Below are 22818 nucleotides of genomic sequence, written 5' to 3' on the forward strand. Positions count from 1 at the left end.
TATTCAAGTTATTTCAGTAGTGGAGAAGATTTGAGCTATTTTGTTTTTAATTGGGAGTTATACTGATAAACGTTCGATTTACCTGTAATATTTCAGACAGGGAGAAGTCTTTATATGCCTGCATAAACTAGCGAGCTTCACCTTAGCTTTTATTAAATAATTGATATTTTATGGGTAAGGTCTTTTTGTTACAATGCCGTAGAGCAAGATAGCTGAAAATAAATGTGAAGGGGAGCAGCTGGGCAAGTAGTTTTCAGGGTTGCGGTTTGTTTTTTTTATGGTGGGAGGGAGCTTCCCCCCCGCCCCATTATTCTACTGTAATAACATTAGGTGGGAAAAGGCAGCACAGCAGGGTTGATGCAATTGTTGAGGATATAAAGCTGCATCGTCGGTTGCTCCTACCACAGCATACTGAAACTTTGTCCCAGGGAGGTTTGGTGGTTTTTGCCACTTGTTTTGTAGTTCTGTTTTCCTTCTCTGCTTGGTAAATGGAGATTAGTGGTAGCATTTATGTTACAGGTGTACCCAAAATGTGCTACGTAAAGTGTCAATGCAAAGGCAGAGATGATGCTTTCTTCATAGAGGCGGTATTCCAGGTAGTGTTTTGAGCTTCAGTGAATCCTAGTGCCCTTCTCTCTGTGTTTGCTTACCATTTTCTAAATTCAGTCTATATTCCTTAAATATGAAGAGGTGGCTCTGAGGTAGGCATTATGTAGTCAGACTTTTTCCTCTACCTTTGCCCCAGTACTTCCATTGGTATTTCTCTTTGCAAGCATAGCTTTTCCCTTATGTCCATGCTGGAAGTCAGCAACATTTTGATTACTGTCAACTCTGCATGTTCAGTTGCCTGCAAGAAGGGATAGATGATAACCGGAGAGATTTACATCCTACCAGCGACTAGCTCTTGACCTCTCAGGAAGTTTTGACAGTCTTGAATAATGTAATACATATTATGGTGCCATTCGATTCGGTACTATGTTTTGTCCCCTGAGTTAATGCCTGTGGCATCTCTTTCATCTTTGCCAGTAGATGCCTTATAGTGAATTAATGTCAGTATTAGTCATGATTAAAACCAAGTAGTGAATTAATGTCAGTATTAGTCGTGATTAAAACCAAGTATTTCTTTCCTCCCTAGAAATACTGTATTACTAGGGTATGACACATTTGGAAAGGTCTGCATGGTGCAAATTCTTAAAATCCTTTGTAATGAATTCTCATGTTCTGGATTTTTTTCCCTTTTTTTATGGACTTCTAATTTGCTGCCAAATACAAAGTATTTTGTGAATATACAATGTACATTTCTTCAGCAGTAAGCGTGATTCACACGAAATGATCGGTGTTCTTATGCTTTCAAATTTACCAGCTCTACTTGTGCTGCTTATGGGGGTTGGTTTTGTCAGAATACCTTAATTTACAGTTAATTATTTTCACTAGCACCCTTAGCTCTAAGTTGTTAGCGTTCTCATTGTCTCTCACTTTTGGCAGGCCTGCAAATCACCTCTGGGCTCATCTGTCACTGAGTGTAGTAGGGACGTGTTGGGGCTGGCAAGTAAGTTCTGGATACTAACCGAGCAACTCTGCTCCTCGTGTTGTTGATTTTTTGATCAAACAATACTAGTTGAATAAGCACCTCAAGGTATTTGTCTTACATGTAATGCTTAAAATACATAGCGTCCTGCTGGGGAGTTTTAGTCATTCAAGTTTCATAAGTAAATAACAAAAAACATTTATAGCTAGGCAGGAAGCTTAATTAGCATATAATACCAAAGAAGCAGATAATAGTCTTCATTAAAAAGAAACAAAAGCATTACCAGCTGGCCTTGACTGTCACTAGTCCTTACCAACATTTTCATTTCAGATCTGTTGTGAAATCAAACTACTTGGGATTTAACTTGTGAAACAAACTATTTTGCCTTCTCAAAAGGAAGCAAATGATGAGGCATGTTTTCCCGTGTTTGGGATTGAATTCTGCAATAGACCAGTATACGCTGAAAGAGTCTCTAAAGTTTATTCAACTTGTTTCCTAACAAACAAGTGCTCTTATTCTGTGTATATTAAGCTGTACTTTATAGATGGTTTTATAGACAGGTATTTTTATCTTGCCAAGTATTCTACTTGTTCTGTCTCTTCTCATTTGGCTTTATATTACACACTTCAGCTGGATTGGGTGGCTTTGGTTTTTTGGGTTGTTTTTTTTTTTTTGTTAAATGCTATTAAGTGTTTCATGTAGGTTCAGTTTAGCTAACTTATTTTGTCTTGCCTCAACACTACATGCAAACAAAGCAGTGTTCACAAAGAAAAGTAGCTGGAGAGGCCTTACAAGAACTGCCTCCTGCTGTTTCATTTTTATGTTAATTTTGATTACGTGCTCTCTTGGACATACTGTTATTCAATGGGGCTACAAGATTTATGGTGCCATATTTTCATACCAAATTAAAACGTGCTTAGAGAGAGACTTTCAAGCAGCTGTGTGTCAGCAGCTGCTGAAGTGTGGTACTGCAGTACAAAGTGACAACGTGTTCTGAACCAGTGCCTTGGTCAGAGCGCTGCATTAGGTCTGTGCTTGTTGCTTCTTCTTGACTGCTATCCCCTTCTCTGGGGGGTGGGGGGAGGTGGCAGAGAAAATAATGTCCTGGGGAATAATGAGGTTTGAACTTCCTTGGTTTTAAGTTACTCAGCTGTGCTGTTTTAGAGAGGCCCGTTCAGATATTATTTCTTTTTTTATAATGCTAAAAAATTATGTTAAAGGCTCCCCTGGAATTAGAAGAGTTACATGTTTCACCTGTCTCTAAAATCAGCGATCTCTGCTTTGAGCTGATGTGCAAACTCAGTCAGATGTGTGAGAATGTAGAATTTCACTAAAGCTTGGTGAAAATTCAACAGCTGCATAAGGAATGCATACAGAAATACCAAAATGATTGCACATGCTTGCCCTTCCACCCTTGCCAAGCAGGAACAGGAAAGGCAGGGGCTGCTCAGCTATTCTGTTTGGTAGCAGGCAACTTGCTACGCACATGGTTTTAATGCCACTGTCGCTTTTCTCCTGGCAGGTGTTTTCTGGGGGAAGAGATTACTGTAATGGTTGGGAAGAGGAGACAGAGATGACAGTCAAAAAATACACTGCGCAGATTCACTGCTCGTAGGTCAGTTTTTATAGCTGAGATTTACTTTGTAACTGTAGGACCTCATCTCCCTTCATTATCTATATGCCCTGAACGGAAGAACGTTAGTTACAGCGTTGGCCGTGTTACGCATAAATCGAAATTACAGGACCTGCTGCAGTCTAGTTGCAGACTTGACCTTGTACTCTGTCTTTCACGTCCTGCGTATGTACGCTGTATGGTCCAATGCTTCTATTCCATTACAGAGAAATGGGCATCCTCCATATGACACAGTAATTGTAGTTTGTGATCTGCTCATGGGTGAGGAATGGACATGTTCTTAGCCGGCTGCAGTGTCTTGATTTGTTTTTGGCAAGAAGCTGCAACTCACTCTGCATTTATATTTGGAATGAAAAGCACATGACAGCTGCTAAAACTTCCAGTGACTTGGTCCTGAAACTGAAATACAAAATTAAAATGTTTTTAGGCTAGCACGTGGAAGGTTGCGTTCTTTTTGGGCCTTCTGACCTGTACCACGTTGTCCGCTTGCCTCCCACGTGGCAACATGAGAAGGTCACTGCTGCCTGTCAGGGTGGAAGCAGGTGCTCGTAGCTGTGGCAAAGGTATGCCGACAGTAGCACACTTAAAGGTTGGAGCGATGTTAATGGCCTGCCTGGACTTTGGTCCTAGAAAAGCAATCCCTGAAGGACACGGGCTGCCTGGCATCGGGTCTGGGCCTTAGGAGAATCTTCCTGGTTGAAGATTTTGTTCTGTGTTGAATATGGCTTACTGGCAGAAAGTGTGCCGGAGTGTGCTAGTCCCGAAGGACAGTAGCTATTGAAAAAAGTCCCTGACAGCAAAATTAACTTCCTAATCATAAGAAGCAGCATTTAGTTAGGGGGTTTGATCTTGTTTGTTTGTTTGTTTGTAAATCTTGCCATCTGTTTTGATGTATGTTTCAGTGAAATAATGGTGTTACTACTTTTCTGTTCTGCTGGTAAATGTGTATTGCAATGCGTAATTTTCAAACCAAAGTAATTCTCAAAAGGTATTGTTTTTGTTGGGGACAGATAAAAAACCTGATACGATGACATGCATTGGTTTGCTTTCAATGAGTCTGTCAATTCAGCACAAGACTTAAAAGATCCTGAGAATTAAAAAGCACAATTTACCTCAAAGGTCATCTTGAATATCAGGAATGCTGGCAATTATATCCACAGGAATTGGTTTCCAGTGGTGAGTGGTAACTGTTTCTGCTGGCAGGTTGCCTGGAAGGTGGTCAATGACTTTGGCATCTCAGGAGCACTTCTGGTCATGGCAGCCTTAGGAGCTGCCTTGGTCTGCAGACCGCAGTGTCAGCGCATTCTGTTCAGTCCCACAAACGGGAAGGTCCTTCATGAATTACTTCGCTTTTAATCCTAATTTTGAGGTGTTCAAACCACGTGCTTGCTTGGGGTTTAACATCTTCAGAGCTGGCAAAGAAACCCTTTTGCAGGTTGAAGAGAAGATACCTGCTTCAGTTAGCACTTTCTGTCTTTTTAGATTTTAGATTTCAAATCGATGGGGAAGTTAGAATTTTTCAAATGCATGTTGTCTCCTGGTTCTGATATCTCTGGTTTGCAGAGTTAAAAGATGGCAGTATTCCACTGGCTGCTTTTTTCCCCCTAGTCTGACTGGTTCTCTTGCGTAGAACATCTCCAGGGATCTTACGACAGAGCAAGGCTGTGAATAAAACAAAGGGTCTGCAGAGCACTTACATGGCCTTGCCGCTCCCTGAAAAAGGCCCTGTACTTGCGCTGAGCTTGTGTCGAACCTTGGCGTCCTCTGTGCAGCTCTAGAAAATGTGACATCATGACACAGGCCTGTGTGCAGGGAGTACCTTTCAGGAGCCCTTCGGAAGTTTCCTTGTGAAGGGAGGTGCTGTGAACAGTTTTATGGCTTTAGAAAATGTTGTAATTTTTAAAAAATTTAATTATGAAAGGTCCATTATTGCCCTGTGGTGGACCATGGAAATGGAGCCTGGACTTCCCAGCTATTCTAATTGCTGGATAGCTTTGTCTGATGGGAGTTGACGCAGCGTACTTTGAAAAATGGTGCTTTGGGGTGGCTGAATTGCCAGGCTCTTTCTAAGGAGTGAATTGCCAAACAGCGAATGAAAAGGTTAAGGGTTGCTCCGTAGCAGGATAAGTTTTACTTTTCCCTCTCTGTTCCAGTTGGAAGACATTGAAAGCTGTCGAGTTACCCTGGCTCTAAATGGGTAGTGAGGTAATTAATACCGGTTTTGTTGTTGTAAGCAGCGTTTGTTTATAGATTTACAAAAATTTTATATTTGTAGGGTAATGTTGTGGTTATCTGAAAGCTTAAGATGAGCCATAGTGCTTGCGAGCATGAAATCCTACCTCAAGAATTCAAGCTTCATCTCTTATTTTTAGTCATAAGTTCCAATCTTGCGTTATCAAGAAAAGTAAGAGCACAAAACCCCTCGGAAGCAAGTAGATAAAGTGTTCTAATGGTAGTACCTTTGCTGCTGAAAACCTGCCCCTTTCTCCCACATCACATTTCTAGCCATCAGGCTTTAATATGCTTGTGTCCAGCAGAAGAAGCTTGAGTTTCTTCAGTTCTTCTTGGCTTTGTGGCCACACGGGCTTGCCATTTCTTAACTTCTGGTTTTGGTGAGCTAAACAGATAATTCTTCTGAATTGATTACTGTAAAGACTCATTTTCAATCCTCCGGTTACTGGAGCGACTATCTGAATTTCCGTCATTCTTTCACCACTTTCTTGTGGAGACTGATTGTCAGAACTGGGTGTGATAGTCCCGTTGCTGTTGTACCTCCCACGTTTTATTTAGCCTAGCCTCCCAGTCGCAGTGTTTTACCCAGCATCTGTGCCCACCTGCTTATCTTCCATCACACTCTCGGGTTTTTTCTAACATCTGCTTTTCTGTAGGACAGAGTGCTACGTTCTAAAAAGCACTTTTCTGTTTGTGGCTAGCTTTGGCTGCCATGAGACACGTTTTTGCCTGCTTTCAAGGAGTTTTCTTTGTTGTTTACTCATCACAGCTTGCATGAGCTGGAGTCTTCTTAGGAGTCTGAACATCTCTTTTGTGACTCCTAATAACATATTAAATGGTTTGGGGCTGGGAACACATTTGTGTACAAACTGAATAAAAATATGTACAATCATTAATGATTTTTTTCAGTTACAGTCATGCTGTAGGACCTACTAGTTAGCCAGCTTTATTCTCTTTAATATGTCATGTTGTTTCAGAATCAGTTTCGTTCCCTGGTTAATGTGTCGTGCAGTAGCCTACTCTAATGTATTACAGAGCTTTTAGCAAATTGCATCAACACTATCACTTTAAAAAAAAAATAAAATCATTCCATTGTTTTTCCCAGGATTGATGGCACAGAGGCAGGCTTATGATTTGATTACGGGTACTTTGGAAATATTGGTGGGGAGCTGGCATCTTTCCAATCCTCTGCAGCTTTCCTGGTTTTCGAAGACTTATTAAAAATTGATACCGTTGGACAAGCTTTGCCTTTCAGCTTTCACAGTATGGAATGGTGCCTGGAGAACAGGTCGTGTAGCCAACATCTGTGAAGGGTAAGACCTCTGCTCTGCGGTTTAGGAGAGTTAAATTACCTGTTCCTGCCCCCAAGTTAGGAAAGGGGGTCAGAGGCTGATGCAAAGGTAAGTGGCTTTCATGAAATCTCATCGCCGGTGAGCACTGCACGCCCTGGTGTGACCAGAAACAGCCAAGCAACCCAGGTAGCTCCCTTCCAAACAGAAGAACGCAAAAAGATCTGAAAGTGGAAAATAAAGCTTCTTATTCTTTGTGGCACTGGCCGAAGAGTGTAAGGCCTGGCCCGTAACAGTTGCTTGAATGGAAAGGACGTCCAGCTCACGTACTGCCTTTCCCTGTTGCAGCTGCAGCGTAGTCCTCCTCTGACCCCTCGGCCTGGCTCGCAGTCTCGGTGCCTTGTGCGTTTGCTGTGCCTTCAACAGCGCGTTCGCTGGGACGGAAAGTGCTCGAGTGGTGGCCCTGTCACGTAGCATGCTCCGAGTTATGTAATCTGATGTTTCATAGGGTTTTTAAACTACCAGTGCAGAGAAGAGAAAGCACTAAATGAAATGTCTGTGGAGGACAACAATAAATGAGGTCATCTATTAAATTTTTCATCTCTTGAGTCTGCTCGAGCCCAGCAGCATCCAAAGCAATATAAATCTGAGAATTCATGGTCTTAAAATGGGAAAGTAATGGATGAAGAGACCATTATCAGGTAAATACACAAGGAGCTGTATTCCTTTCCCTCTTCCTTTTCCTTTTAAATGCAGCAGGCAGCCTTTTGTTGGCAAAGCTGATTGTGAATCCACCTCAGGTTTATTAACCTCCTGTCATATTAAGCTGAACATGAATCATTTGCCAAAAGGCAACTGTTTCGTAGCAGGGTGGATAATACAGCATGGACAAAAGATGTTTGAGAAAGTCTGGTGCAACTCAGAGAGGAGCAAAATGATTTTATTTCATAAAGGAGAAATCTGTACAAGTCAGACCAGAAGAAGAGTCTCTTGTCTTAACTTGCCTTCTCTCCCCTCCCACCACTGCAGTGGTATAATCAAAATTTAAGCTGCCGTACATGGGCATAGCTCCCTTGCTGTCACTGAAGGTATGCTGACTCATCCCAGCAGAAAATACGATCCTTGTGCTTTTATTGTAGGTTTGCTAGTTTTTGGTGATTTCCCCTTGGTTTTAGTGGTGCAAGTGGCTTTCCTGGGACGCTGTTACGCTATTTGATAGCCTAATATATACTAATGATAGGGTGATAATAATATTCTGCTACGTGCCTTCTCTTCCTTGACTTTTTCTCCTGTTGCCCCCTTGTTGAAACTTTTTACCAGCACTTGAACAGGGAAGAGGAGACGTTGTTTTTCATGCTCTAAGCCTGTTAGCATTGTGATGCAGAACAGGGAGAAAAAGGTTTTGCTCCTGCTTTGTGATTAAAAATAAACGACATGTGTAGTAATTTCTGTTACCTTCCTTTAACAGAGCTGGTGAAGTGCCTCTGTTTGTGTTTCTAACTATCTGGCACTGGGATGCTTGCTGCAGTTTGGGTTGATGCAGACTAGGTGGAGTAAAACTGAGGCTGTAGTGTGAACAGCACGGGGCTGAGGAAACATGCATGAAAACAGACTGCAGATGGGTGACATAAACAGGATCCCCAGGCTGTGACTGAGTAGGCAGGCCCCTTGAATGGCTCTTAGCAACGCCCCTGCTTTGACCCTCCTCATATGTGAGGAAAATCAAATCAATACACTGTTCTTCAAACCACGATGCTGCAGCAGCAGCAGGGCATTGTGGCAGCCTCCGTCTCTTAAAGTCATCAAGGCTTTTCGGTTTGCTGGTCGCTGGATATCCATCCCTGCATCTCAGCTGAGGAAGACCCTGACTGCATCTTTAATCGGATTGCTCGAGTGCCCATGTACAACCTCCTCCTTATTAGCAAGTATTAGGTAGGCAAATTTAAAGTGCTTTTGGATTTGCAGGCAGCTTTAACATTGATCTGAGAACTCTTATTGTATTCTCTGTCATCATAGCAGAAGCTTCTCTTTAAAACCTGCTGTGTTTTAAATCTTGCTTTGCTGCTTTTGTTTTTTTTTGGGGGGGGGGGCTGCTGTTTTTTACCTTCTTTTTTTTTTTAAAAGAATGTTGTAGCTGATTTGTGCTTTTGGAAAAGGATATTCCCTCGCTGATCCCTCCCCTGTTCTGCAGAACAGTTATAACCGGTGCCATACAGTTACTTTCAGTGTTGATGAACATCTGTTCAACTGCCTAACGTATAGGGCAGGCTGCTCACTCTTTTAATATTTAATTCTCCGGTGCGTACTTCAAAGCCGCAGATCAGGACTCTACCCACCAAGTAAGTTCTGCTTTCGTTCCAGAGATGGCTAACAGAGGACCAAGCTATGGCTTAAGCCGAGAAGTTCAGGAAAAGATTGAACAGAAATATGACCCGGAATTAGAGTCTAGGCTGGTGAACTGGATTGTTGTACAGTGTGGAGAGCAGATAGAGCACCCTCCTCCTGGAAGGCAACATTTTCAGACTTGGTTGATGGACGGAACGGTAAGTGTTTTGTCCAGTTACGTACTTGCATGTGTCTATATGCACAGTGTCCTTATTTTCTGTCTTGATGCAGCTAAACTGGTCAGAACTCATAGCCAGTGCAGAAATAGATATCAGCATCTGATTTATTTCCCTTTGACCAGGAGTCCTAATCTCAGAAGATAATTATTTTACGAGTGCACGGTACTTCTGATTCTTATGAGTCATGCATGTTACATATGAGTATGACTCATTCCTTCAGCATCTGATACAGTTAAATGAGATCTGTTTTAAAATCAGAAGTATACTTTTCTCTTTAAGAAACAAACAGTCTTTACAGGGAAAGGCGAAGAGAGAAAATCTGAAGGATTGGGTTATGTCATAACGGTTTTCTTCTTCGGAATAATTCTGTAGCTAAAACATTATACTCCATTGGTTTATTGAACAACAGGCAGATGCTGCTGTTTGCAGTGGGCTATAAGAATACGCTAATCATTGAATCTCTGCCAAAGTGACTTTAACAATATTTCAATTGACATTGCTTATTTTTTTGGCTCAGGCATGTGGCTTCTTCTCTGTCAGTTGTTATATAACCTTTACCAGTGATTGCTTTGTTGTTTCTAGCAGATTAGGATTTATCTGGTCGGGCTATTGCCATCAGTTAATGAAAGCTTTAATGCATTTATAATACACTTTTATTATTATCAGTTCACTTCTTTGTTTTCAATTGAAGAAATCATGTCCCTGACAGAAACTGACCTGGTCAAAAGCATTTTGCAGCATCATTTCACGTGTGGAAATTGACTTCCAGTTTGGTAACTGCTTTGTAATTTTGTTTCTCTCTCTAATTTCTCTCTCAGCTGTTATGCAAGTTAATAAACAGTTTGCATCCAAAGGGAAATGAGCCCATTGCAAAGATCTCTGAATCAAAAATGGCTTTCAAGCAGATGGAGCAAATTTCTCAGTTCTTAAAAGCTGCTGAAATCTACGGAGTACGAACAACAGATATTTTCCAGACAGTGGATTTATGGGAAGGTAAAAGTAATAAACTGGAAGACAGCTTGCAGTCTTCATTTTATTTTGCTTTGACGTATTGCAACAGTGCATTTTGTCTAAGGCATATTCCTTAATGTAATCATCTTTTGTTTCTGTTTGCCTTACCTCATTACCATGTTCTTCCGGTGATGCGTTATCTCCTCTGAGGGATTTATACTACCCTGAGGGCAGCCGGAGCCCTTTCCAGGCTCATGTGTTACCCCAAAGCCCATCATTCTGATAGAAATCCACAGACCTAATAAAACAAATGCTAATGATTTCCAAGTAAATGGCTTCTAATAGCAAATATAGAAACCCTTTATTTTCTGATGAGGAGATTTTATTGCTGTTTTCAAATTATAAGCAAAGCTTAAATTAGAGCTATAAAATGCATTCCCAGGAGCATCTATGCCTCTGTGAAGCTTATGAGGACTCATTTATGACTAGCAAGAAGCAAAACTCACTGCTAACACCATGTTAGCTGAGCATCTCTCTCTAAGGATACAGTCTTTTAGGAAAGGTCACTATGGCAACAGCAAAAAAATCCAGAGTACCCCTGGGGTTTTGCACTAAAGCCGGGTGAAGGCCATCTCCATCCCGTGCTCAAAATGGAAACTGAGCGTTCTAGTTCCTGAAGAGCTGAGTCATTTGTGCATTTGAGTGGCTGGTTTTGCCCACTTCTGTGGTGCTGCATCCCTTCCCGGTGCTCTAACCAAAGGCACTGTATACCCTGCGTCTCTCCGGGCAAGGTGATGCAGAACGCTTTGTGTGGAGGCTCAGAGCGGGGACAGCTGGAGGGTGGTGAAAGGGTCAGGATCTGCCGTGAGCATGAAACAGTGGAGAGAAGAGAACAAGCCACTGGGAAAACTGGTCAGCGTAGTTTGTGTGGGACCACACACGGAGCAAAAATAGTGGCGTCTATTCGTCAGGATACGTGGAAGAGCTTACTGCTTTGGAGGACAGCTCGAGGAGGGGGAGACTGGGGAGCTCTTCATGCGTGGGTTAGAAGGGAAGGGTACGCTGACTGCCAGAGTTGCTGGGATCTGTAATGTTCTGAGGGTTTTCAGGATTTGCTTGACAAGTCCTGCCTTTGGGCACAAGGGCAGGATTTTTTCTTCCCATCCAGTCTTTAGTGTTTCATCCGCTCTCCCTTTAAATGTCTTAAATTTAAGGGATTTTTGCTTCCCTGGAGTAACACCCTCCCGCCGGCAGCCTAGCAGATTGTTGAAAGAGAAGCTCCATCTATCTTGTAAGGGATGATAATAGCTCGTTGCAGATGCTGTTCTTTGCAGTCTTTTGCATTTCATAACGGCTTCACACCATGCAAATGCAAGTATGGTGCAACGATCCTTACAATGAAAAGGCCTTGCTTTGAAGACAAAAAGCTCCTAATGATGGTGGCTCTCTCCTCATTTCCTTTCACTCATCACCTTCTTTCAACAGATGTAAGGAAAAAAAGCTGGTAACTTCCAGAAGACGGGAACCTAGGAAGGAGACATACAAGACTCTTCTCCGCTGTTATTTTAGGACTTCCCGAAACTAATCTGTGTCTCCTCACTTTCCCACTCCCTTTTCATCCGTCCTGCTGCTCATTTCAGTGCTGAGATGAAACAGTATGTCTCTCCAGCAGTGAGTCACTGCAAGCTTTTTATGTCTAACCATAGCTCTGACCTCTGGCATCCGTGCTGCTTCAGGGCTGAATTGTCTGAACCTGGATGCATTAGCTGGACAGAAAGGACAGTCTCTTTTTCACAGTTTCCTAATTACAGCACTCCTATACCTCACACCGTAACCTCTTTAGAAAGAGATGTCAACGTATGTTTATAGGGAAAGAAAAGTATGTGTGACTGAAAAACAGCTTTTCTCTGGCACTAATTGTTTTCCGAGAGCTTTTGCTTTGTAATTCTTAGTAATGATTAATGAAAATGTTTTAGGATGCAATCTGCTGTTGGCTGTTTCAAACTCACTCAGTCCATCTGGTGCATTTTTCTGCATCTCTGTGACTTCTTGGTCCAGGAGAAGTATCACCTCTCTTTTGGTCCTTTCTTACATAAATGCTGAGCAGCTTTCCCTAATCCATGCCTAAGATACTGTGTTCACTGTGGTTTTTACAAATCTCTCCCCTGTATATTTCCAGGCAGGCAAGAGGCAGCTGTACCTCTGGGTACTTGTTCAACCTTTACAGAAAGGCATTTCAGGAATACGACGCAGATCAATTCTCCATCTTTGGGTTTGAACCTTCCCCTTTCTTGACCTGGAGAAGGCAGCCTTCCAGCCAGGTTTCCCCCAAAGAGAAAGGCTTAGCACAAGGAGCGAGCAGAGGTCCCTTCCTCCTTGGTCAGGCAGTGCCAAGATCCTCTACGAGGCTGTGCTATTCAAAGCACGCTGCAGAGGATACTGAAGATGCAGGAGAAGCGCTGTCGGCGTGGGTCCCTGCAGCGTGATTCAGGGAGGCTGAGGCTGGGGGCCGGGCAGGCAGCCCACGTAGCTGTCAATGAAGGAGCTGAGGAGAGGCACTGACCGCAATTTTCTGCAATGCCAGAGTCAAGCCTGGCTTCGGGGAGTGTGTATGATCCCTTCTGTCACCTGGCTGCAGCGTTAGGTGACTTTCTCCCTGGAAATGTAAAATTTTTCCGCTGACCATCGAGCCCCTCGCACCCTTCTCTGGGAGGGGGCAGATGTCATAAGACCACATGGCTTTGGGGTCTTCTCCCACCCGCAGCACCCCTCATACGCAGCCAGGAGGCTGTGTGACACAGGGCCGTAGCCGTGGCTTTGTTTTGTCACGTGGCACTTGGCTCCCACTCGGTCTGTTTTTCCCCTCCAGCGTCTCCCACTCACCACTGACAAATAAAGCAGAGCCGAGTGCAGAGCGGGGGGAGCTGCCAGATGGCTCCGCGAGGCTGATCGTCATAGTTTGCTACCCGTCCTTTGTTTCGTTTTTCTTTTTTTTTTTTTTTTTTCTGTGCTTGCCATCATTATTCAGCTCATTCGCTTTTAAATCCTTCTTCACATCCCTCTTCATCCCAGGCAGTCACCGCGCTCCTCGTTATATGGGAGGCATCCCAAGGACGTTGTATGTGGCATCTGTTACAGCATATGGTACATCTGCTGCTTTGGGGAGCTCGGAGTGCTGCTGCCTCGCGCTCTTCCATGTGCCCCTGTGTACGTGCGCGTGTGGGATGTCGGGTCTTCAGCTGCCCTCTTAAGCGAGGACCCCATCTAATGCAGTTTGTGTTACCAAATACAGGAAAACGAGGATTCCGGATGGCTGACAATTGGTTTTCGGAGCAAACGGTCCCCTGCAGATAGGGTTGCTAGAAGCTTTAATAGGCTGTATGACAGCTACAGTTGGAAGCTGCTAAATGTTTTCAGTTTTAGGGTGTCTTCCTCACCTCAGCCGGTGCGTTACACGTTTAGGTTTGTATGAACCAAAAGTCCTGAACTGCATCTGCCTGTAATCAGGGTGATGCATAAACATAAACACCGAATGTGCAGTGCTCACTCCCCTCGACACTCAGCTGGCCTACAGCGATTTTCATTAGTATTGGTCCACTGGAGGTATTTTTGAAATCTGTTATCATCATCATCATGTCTCTAGTATCTCATGTTTTTATGAATTACTTATTTTCCCATGTGAAAAACTTACAGTCGAAATCAGATCTGTTAACTAGAGAAATTATTTTAGGAAAGAGGAGGAACTGGAAGAGAATGAAAAGGAGGGGAGTCATAGAAACACGGAAGGATTTCAGACAAAGGGAGAGGCAAAAAGAGATTTCCAGCAACTTACCACCTTACACAATTGGAAATACATGCTGCAACTCATTTTTGCTAGAAAGTTTTCCGAAAATTGATATGTCTGGATTGGGTAATGAGTTAGTCTGTCTGACTGTGATGTCTTTATGTTCCCTGCCCTTTTTACACCAGGTGACAAAATGCCAAGGGAAGAACCAAGAAAAAAAGGAGCTACCTTAATTTTTTTAAAATCTCCATGTCTTCCTTGTTTGTTTTTTTGATGGGGTTTTCTTTGTTGGTTTTTTTGGGGGGGGGTGTGTTGCTTGGTTCTTTCTATTTTTTTTTAATTCACTGAAGGAAGCAGCAAAAGATGTTGTCCAAAAAGGAAAATTTATTTATTGTCCTCCTTTCGGAAGGAGGGGATGCCATTTTTTAAATGCAAAGCTGTATAGAAAATGAGCCTTATATTTCGAAGGTGTAAGGTGCGCTCTTGCAAACCTGGTGAGGTTTCAGCGGTGTGGAAGGCGTGTCTCTGAGCAAGTGACAGGCGACCTCACCGAGTGCAGGTGGGATAAATCATCCCCTCAGAAGCTTTTCTCTCACAGTTGTTTATGGAGGGAACCTAAACAATTAGTGATGGCCGAACATGTAACTTTGACTTAGCCAAAGATGAGGTGAGCCCTAACTTTTTGAAACGCGAGATGAAGCGAGGTAGCATAGGGGAGAAGTGGAAGAACATTGGCCTGGATGGCAGGAACCGAAGGTACAAAGCTGCAGAGCATCCATTTTTGGCAGCCTGAGAAAGGAAGCTGGTAGGAAGGATCTGGGAGGTGGTTTGATGGTTAAACTGGGAAGGACTGATACGAGTTACCTGCACAGGAGCTCTCCAGGACTGCTGTGAGCTCTGTTAGCACACGGACTGTCTGGAATTGCCAGGAGTTAAATGATGGGATCATTTTTACCAGTTTACAGCTGAAGAAACTAGAGACACAGCACTGTTATTTAACACACAGTTCTCCTCCAGCCACGTTTTACTGAGTATATTACCCTTCTTTGTACACAAAAATCGTCTCTTCTTAGGAGAGGATTTTGCCAAAAGGATTATCTAGAAGGATTTAAAATAGTACGGGGGAAGGCACTAAAATAGCCAGAGGCCTGGAAACCTGGAAATGTCTGAATTGTTAAGTTTTGATTTGAAGCTGTCCCTTTGATGACTTTTAATAAGATCTTGCATGTCAGTTAACTCCATTTCAGCAACAGTAAAATAGTGTTTATAATGTTATTAATGCACTTTTGCAGAGCAGCTGAGGGAGTTTATTAATACGTTGGATAAGACTGTTTATCAATGTGCCAAGCAATTTGTTGTGCAAGGATTTCTTATATTAATTTCTCTGTCTGGCTTTCTAGGGAAGGACATGGCAGCAGTGCAGAGAACCTTAATGGCTCTAGGCAGTTTGGCAGTCACCAAGGATGACGGCTGCTACAAAGGGGACCCATCCTGGTTTCACAGGTAAAGTCCAAAGCACAGCTGCTCAGAGCTGTCTTCCCGGGAAACTGGTAATATCGTCTGCCTTTTATGCTTTAAGGAAATTTATTGGAAAAGGAAGGGAAGAGTCTTTCCAAAGTTTCCTTGTAATGGAGGGGGTTTCTCTACAGAGTCTAGAGGAGGGAAGCAAAGACCTAATCAGGCAGCAACATTTTCTACCCTTCGCTGGTTCCCAGTTACCAGCATTACTGCTAGGCGCACGTCTTATGATATCTTGTCAGCCTAAAGTTACAGCCCCCGGGCTGCTGGGGAGGAGCCCCGTGGGAGCTGCGCAGCGCAGCCTTTCCTTATGTAGCCCCATCACACCACCCTTACGTGTCCTGCCTGCCCCAGCGCCAGGACGGCACTGCTGGTACCAGGACGAAGGAGCACGTTGCCCCTGGCTCCAGCCCTGACTGCCTCCTGGAGGCATCCCTTTTGAACAAGGCTCTTAGAGGTTCTGTTGGTGTGGACGTCTGTGTGGGGGCACCCTGCTGGGTGGGTGGCTTTCAGCAGAGCACCCGGGGAGGAGTGCAGCGTCCTGCTCCAGGCACCTTTGTGGTATATCCGTCTTGCTGTGTGAGGGGCCCACGCTGATCACTGAAGAAAAGGCGTGATTTTCTTGCCCACTGATGTTATCCCTGACTTTTATTCACTAGAAGGAGAGCAACAATACTTAGGAAATTCAGTTCTGATGACAGTAATCTGTTTAGCAGCTTCGGCTAATCCTCTATATCCATTTACGAAGAAAAGGGAACGAAAATGGCAGCAGCCATGCAGATTTGTGTGTCCTAAGAGTGGCTGGCAGGAGAAGTGTACTTTTGCCTCACGTCAGATAACAGAGAGAAAGACTAATGAAGACAAGCCCGTCGCGGGTGTCTGCAAAACCCCGTACAGTGACCCCTTTACTGAGCAAAGAGGAGGCATGAGCCTCTTTCCATTGTTCATCAAACAAAAAATGATTTCATTTCCTAGTCACCTTTTTTCTTGGGGAGTACCAGTTATCTGTGAAGAATTTTCTGTCTTGGCAAAGCTGTTTATGTGCTCTAAAACTCCATTTATTTTGGCTAGGGAGGCTGAGAGGCAGGGACAGGAAGAAAAGGAAATCCTCCTAAGTTAGCCCTCCTGCCCCTCAGGCATATTATTGACATGAGATTCTGCCATCCATCTGACATGGATTCTGCCATCCATCTGCCAAAATGTCTGAGGCACGTTAACGAAGAGAGTGCTGCTGCTTGTCTTTGCTTTCCTTGAATTGTCTGAGCTCTAGGTGGGGCTCAGCAGAAGTAAAGCCGACTTTGCTTGGTTTGTCTTAAACCTTGAGCTGGTTTAAGTGAGGCTAAGGGAGACTTGAATTTTAGGTGAATAAGTGCAAACTCCTATGCATTCTTTATACAGAATTAGTTTAAATTAACTTAATATAGTGCACAAATAGATTTGTATTTGCAGAATACAATTGGGTTTAAAGTTGGGTTCAAATCTAGTTACATGCTTTAATCTAAACCAGACATGAAGTCACTATGACCCAGACAGGCTTATTTGTTTTATGTAATGAAAACAAAGGCCTACATGGAAAAATTAATTTTCATCTGGACCCTTAATTGTGGTGGGAACAGTTTTTGTTGGCATAAATGAAGATGTGATCACCTCCTTTCTCGCTGTTTGTCCTGCCCGTACTGCTTGGATAGCCAGTCCATACTATTGCAGCCCCTGAAATACCATTTTATAGCCAACGCCTTAAGGAAAACTGAGGTTATTTCTATAAGGAAATACCATCTTGTGTACCAGGAGCTGTTTTCTCAGTAGCTTACCCATCCCCCTAGGCAGACCAAGCCCTCTCATTGCCACCCAGTGTTAATGAGTCAGGGCTTTCAGGCTGATTCCTGAAAGAAGGCAAAGTTAAAGGGAACAGGGATGTCCATGGAGGGACCTACAGTGCTTGAGATACCCCCACACTCGAGCCAAAATGTTTAACTTTCCATTGCCAGTGTCTCCCATACCCGGTCCCACCAGGCCCGACCCCCTGCTCCTTGCACACCCTGGTGAGGTTCCTGGGGCCACGGCTGTTACCTTGCGGGCTGGCAACCGTGAGCACTGCTGTAAAGTCGGCACAAAAAATTAACAGCTCTGGTGGGCTCGATTTGTGGGCAGGGGGATGCCAGGTGGTGGCGGACAGGCCAGACAGAACCTGGTGTAGTGAGAATACTGAGAACAGACTTGCCCTCACCTCTTTTTCTGCAGTCTCAGTTAAGGCCATTTCCATCTGTCTAAAAGCAAAACGTAAGTGCGTGCTGCCTGTCTGACCATCATGTACTAAATGTCGTCCTTAGAATGATAAAAATTACACCATGTGATCCAAACTGTATATGTAATCAACTTGTATTAGCATATCCAGGCTTTCCTTTAGTCTCTCTTTTTATTTCTTCTTTGCAGTTCTCTTTTTTCTTTCTTTTTTTTTTTTTTCTTTTCCTTTGTTCAGTTACTTTTCAACTTTCTGTGGAATTACTCCACAACGCAGCTGAAAATTCTAGCAGGAAACAGAACAAAATAATAGACCGTGTTCCTGGGATTTTAATTAAAATAAAGGCAGACAGTGAACCTGAGATTCAATTAGGTAATAGGAGTAGTTCTGAAAACATCCTCTGATGGAGATCCTGGCAGTAGTTGGGTGCCTGTGTATGTGTTCTGGAGAAGAAATTAAGCAGCGGTGTGAGGGGGCTGCTGTCTGAGCCCCCGCCGGTTCTGCGTGCCCCCTCCCAACCTCGTGCTTTCTGGCAAGCGCTGGGGCACCTCAGAGGCTGCCACGGGCTCCTGTAAGCCCCCGGCTCGTCTATACACTAACCCTGGAGACCCGTCCAGAAAAATGACAGGTCGGTACTGGTTTCCTGCGGATTTTTCTCACTTTTCTGCTTTTCTGGGCTTTCATACCAACATGGGTTCTTCTGTGATGTCCTGGACACCCTGAGCCTAGCGAAGAGTTGAAGTGCTCTTTTGGACTTGAGCCAGGATGCTCAGCACAGTACAGGATCGGACCCTCACCGAGAGGATCGTGTTGATGGTTTTCAATCACAGCAGGCGCCTAATCTAGCATTCTCATCTAGCGTGGGGTGGGGAGGAAAAGGGGAACTGAAACTGATGCCATATCGCAGGGAAACCTGATCCCAGGACAAACAGATGCGGCAGGGAGAAAGATGGGCACTGGGTGGGAGCTGAGTCCGGTGGACTGAAAGCCTCCCCCAGTAAGGGGCTCCGCCAGCTCTTACAGCTTATTTGGTAGCCACAGGCTGATCCTTCTCCCTTGTAAATTACTTGGGTTTCCCACCTTGTGTAACTGAAGATTAATCCAGGGTGAACAGTTTCTCGCAAGGCAGCAGGGTACAAACTTTTGTGCTGCTTCTTAACCGCCGCTTTGGCCCTCAGTGCTGTTCTCAGGGAAAAGAGGCTCCTTTTAAACTCCAACAAAGGTTCATTGATTCAAAGGGCTTTTGAGACCAGGGACACCGAACAAAAGTGGTCAGTATGTTTTGACAGAAGATAAAGGACTGTCCGACAGTTAAGACACAGGTGCAAAGGGAAAGTCTATTGCTTAGAGGAGAGACATCTAGAAGTGGCAACAGAGCAATTGTTTGCTGCGGGCAACCATCATTCGCCCTGGGAAAATGAGCAAGTCACTTCTCTGACCCGTTGTTCCTCTGGGTACCTTCAGCTCTTATTTACTCCACTGAGTTAAATTATACCAATTTGTACTGTTGCTCTAGATGGGCATCAACTTGCATTACAGCACAGGTAAGCGTCTCATTGATAAGATCCCATGAACTACAGCTATTAAGAGATACAGGGCTTAACACAAATTAACCCTATCATGTGTGTCATATGCAGCACTACATAAATATTTTACCTGTTAGGGCTGCTGGGGAGGTCCCCTGGGGTTCTGGAAGAAGCGGTACGGTGAAAACCTGAAGTGTTGTAGGTTTGACTAGAGCGTGACTTCTAACTAACTGCAGGAAAGAATTACCCCAGCCAGTATTGTCCAGCCCGTGGGATGGTGCAAATGAAATATTCCATTACAGGGGGCACGTCTGTTAACATAAGCCAGTTTCAGATTGCTTTTCATGATCTTCTGGGCGTACGCAGAATGATGGGATGTGTGTACATTGCTTTTTTTGTGTGCATCTGGACAGGAAAGCACAGCAGAATCGACGAGGATTTTCAGAAGAGCAGCTTCGTCAGGGACAGAACGTAATAGGCCTTCAGATGGGCAGCAACAAAGGAGCATCACAGTCGGGTATGACAGGCTATGGGATGCCAAGGCAGATTATCTAAAAGCATCTCTGTCTGTAGAGAAAGCACTCCTTCTGCAGCATGGTCTGTTAAAAAAAGAAAAAATAAGAAAAAGAAAAAAAAAAGCTCATTAGTTCCCTTTCTGCCTGGTTTTTAATAGTTAGCGCTCTCTAAGGTTTTGGGGTATTTTTGGTTTGGTTTGTTTTATTTGCAGCTGCCAGAGTTCATCTAGGAACTTGGGTTTTCGTGGTGGTGTGTGTCAGTTCACAGCACGTGCGCACTGCTGCCTCCTACTTTTCACTTCTGAACTATGCAAAGACAATTATTCTGTATTAATTTATTTGCAGAGTGTTATCTTCTGTATTTGTCTCACGCCGCACTTGTATTTCAACCAGTAACCTCGTTCTTCGATTCAGTGATGATATCGTTTGACCTAAGAATAAAGAGAAATAAAACACGCCTCTTAGACTCGTTATTTAAAAGAGGTAAAAGCAATTAAAACCAGCGACCACGTGGTACAGTGCCAAGGAGTTAAATGTTTTGAAAGGTCGATCTGTCTCTAGCCCAGAGCCCTCTCCGAGTGGCTCCTTGCTGTGGTGTTTACAGTCTGTGTTACGTGTTCAGTTTAGTGTTTGTCTAAAGGCACGCCCGGTGTATTTTCCCAACAAGAAAAGATACATTATCCGCTGACTGATCCATGGAGTCCCACCCGATTTGGCTCAGATTTCCCTTGGCCTGGTGTGCTGGCTTGATTGCAGCCAGCAAACTTTTGGATCGAGCTAAAATCAGTTTAATAGGGAAAGCAGAACCTGTGTGTGAAAAACAAAGGAAAATAAGGAATTAATTCCCTATTTCCCAGTGGCAGGCAGCCGTTTAGCCACTTCCGAGAAAGCGGGGGCCTCAGCACTGTGGTGGTTACTTGTTGCCCCAGGCATATCCCCTTCCTCCTCCTTTTCTCTGAGCTTTTGTTGTCGCCCGTGACGCCATATGGTCTGGGATATCCTTGGGGTCAGCTGTCCCAGCTGTGGGGGCAGAAGGAGGAAAGGGGAAGAGCCTGACGCTGTGCAGGCACCGTTTGGCAGCTGTCAGTCACAAATCCCAAACTCAAGTCTCCGGACCCGGGGAGTGTCTCACCGCAAAAGGACAATCTGTCAGACAGACCTGAGAACAGGCTTTACCTTGTGAGCGTTGATGCTGTATCAAACAAAATGCCAACCAAGGTGTGTTTTAAATGCAAAAGAAGAACTAGAGAAGGGCCAGAATGCTGCTTCTGACCTGAGAAACGCCCACAGTTCAGGTTCAAACAGCGTTATGCTCACCTGTGACGGGCTGTAAATGCGGCTGGTAGTTTTGGGATGCTTCGCTGGAGGGTTGGTGGAAGAGCCGAGCGCAGGTTGCCTTGCAGCTGCATGGCATGTACGCTCGAGGGATTTGTGCCGTTTTCTTTGCAGGGTTTTCATGCCGTTAAGTATCTCTGCCGGCTTCACCCCCAAAGCCCAATCGCTTCTTCCCCACGGGCAAGTGGGAAGAGAAACGCAGCGATTGATCTCGGGGTGGGGGGGTGTCTTCAACTCAGGCCAGGCTCCAGAGAAGACCTGAAAATGTAATATCTGGGCAGGTAAGGGTGACTTCTATCTAGATTGGAGCCCGGTGACACATGGTGGCAGCTAGTTGTCCACTAAGTAGCCCTGGAGACAGCAAAACACTGATGTGGCTTCAGAAGTTTCTAAGTTCCACTAAATAAATGGAAGGAGGGCTGGTTCCCCCAGCTCGGATGAAGCTCCATCCTCCCTGTCAGGGGAAGGATGGGAAGAACACCTCCCTGCCTCTGCTGAAGCACCGTGGAGCACAGCAAGCGAGGAGTGACATCAAGGTCACTTCACATGGTTGGGGCTGAGGGGATCTATAGCAGCTGCCACTGCAAAGGTCCTTCCCCCACTTGTACCTCCTCCTCTACCTGCCAGGGCATCTTGGCTCCTCCACTGGGCTCTTGTCAAGCACTTGTTTTGGTGTTTACTACCTGTTCAGGGCTATTTTTCTATTACTTAGGTGAATTAGCAAAGGATCAGACGACCACCCAGGTGGCGCACGGGGGTAGGAGCTCACCTTTCAGCCGTGGTGGGGTGTTAGCTCAGCGCAAAGTAATGTAACTTCCCCCTAGATATTACACGAGGTGCAATGTGAAGAGAACAGCAGTTTTTCTTACCAAAAGCAAAGAAGCTGATGAAGACAATTAGGGCTGATGAGAAGACAGATGACTGCCAGCAGAAATTTCACCGTGGTGAGTGTGAACAGCAGACGCCTTCCCCAACAGAAATTAGACAGCTCCAGCCCCAGCAGATAGCACGGTGGGCTGAGCGGAGCTGGAGGCGCTGCCTTGCAGGTAAGAGGTCTGAGAGGTCACCCCACACCCCCTGCACGGGGACACAGTCTGCAGGAGCCAGACCTCAGCCTGGCCACCTGGGTCTCCCCATCCTTTTGGCTGCAGAATTCCCATTCTGTATGTCCTTCTCGCTGGAAACACCATTTTGAAGAGCCATCTGCCAATTTTGTTCCCAGGGTATGTTACTTTCTGTATCCCTGATGCCACGTGGTGGCATCACCTGCCCCCCTTCTCTGCCAAATTTTCTCGCTGACCTTGCAGCCAGTGGTGGGGACCAGGGCAAATTCAGGTCCCAGCCATTCGCACGGCGGACGCGGGAGAGCAGGCAGAGCTGCTGGTCGGAGCAGGGCTCCATCCAGCCCAGCACTCAGCCTCCAGCAGCGGCAGAAGAGGCCACTTTACTGAGACCCCTTGAGCCCAGCCGCTTTCTGCAGCCCCTGCCCTTCCTTCTCCATCAGCATCTGTGACTGTGGCAATAGGGTATGTCCCAGCAGAAGAAAGCCCATGCCCCAATGAAGTGTTCTTTCATCGAAGCTACATTCCCTAATTACATGTGCTTTCATTAGGTTTGGCATTCTCGCAGCCTCACTGAAGCTCTAGAAAACATTGTGTGCTTGCGCAGAAAAAAACCCAAACAACCAAAAAAGAAAATAAA

At 44.7% G+C, this 22818-nt stretch overlaps 1 protein-coding gene across 1 annotated transcript; it reads left to right on the top strand.

The window, feature by feature from the left end:
• The first annotated feature begins 8228 nt into the window (after positions 1–8228).
• TAGLN3 (transgelin 3) lies at positions 8229–20238 on the top strand. The gene is made up of 5 exons (XM_005237455.3): positions 8229–8614; positions 9044–9225; positions 10065–10239; positions 15382–15484; positions 19681–20238. The coding sequence occupies exons 2-5, from the start codon at positions 9046–9048 to the stop codon at positions 19820–19822; spliced, it is 600 nt and encodes a 199-aa protein (XP_005237512.1). The 5' UTR covers positions 8229–8614; positions 9044–9045; the 3' UTR covers positions 19823–20238.
• The last annotated feature ends 2580 nt before the right edge of the window (positions 20239–22818 follow it).

The sequence above is a fragment of the Falco peregrinus genome, chromosome 4, assembly GCF_023634155.1.
Source record: "Falco peregrinus isolate bFalPer1 chromosome 4, bFalPer1.pri, whole genome shotgun sequence".
Classification (NCBI taxonomy): Eukaryota; Metazoa; Chordata; class Aves; order Falconiformes; family Falconidae; genus Falco; species Falco peregrinus.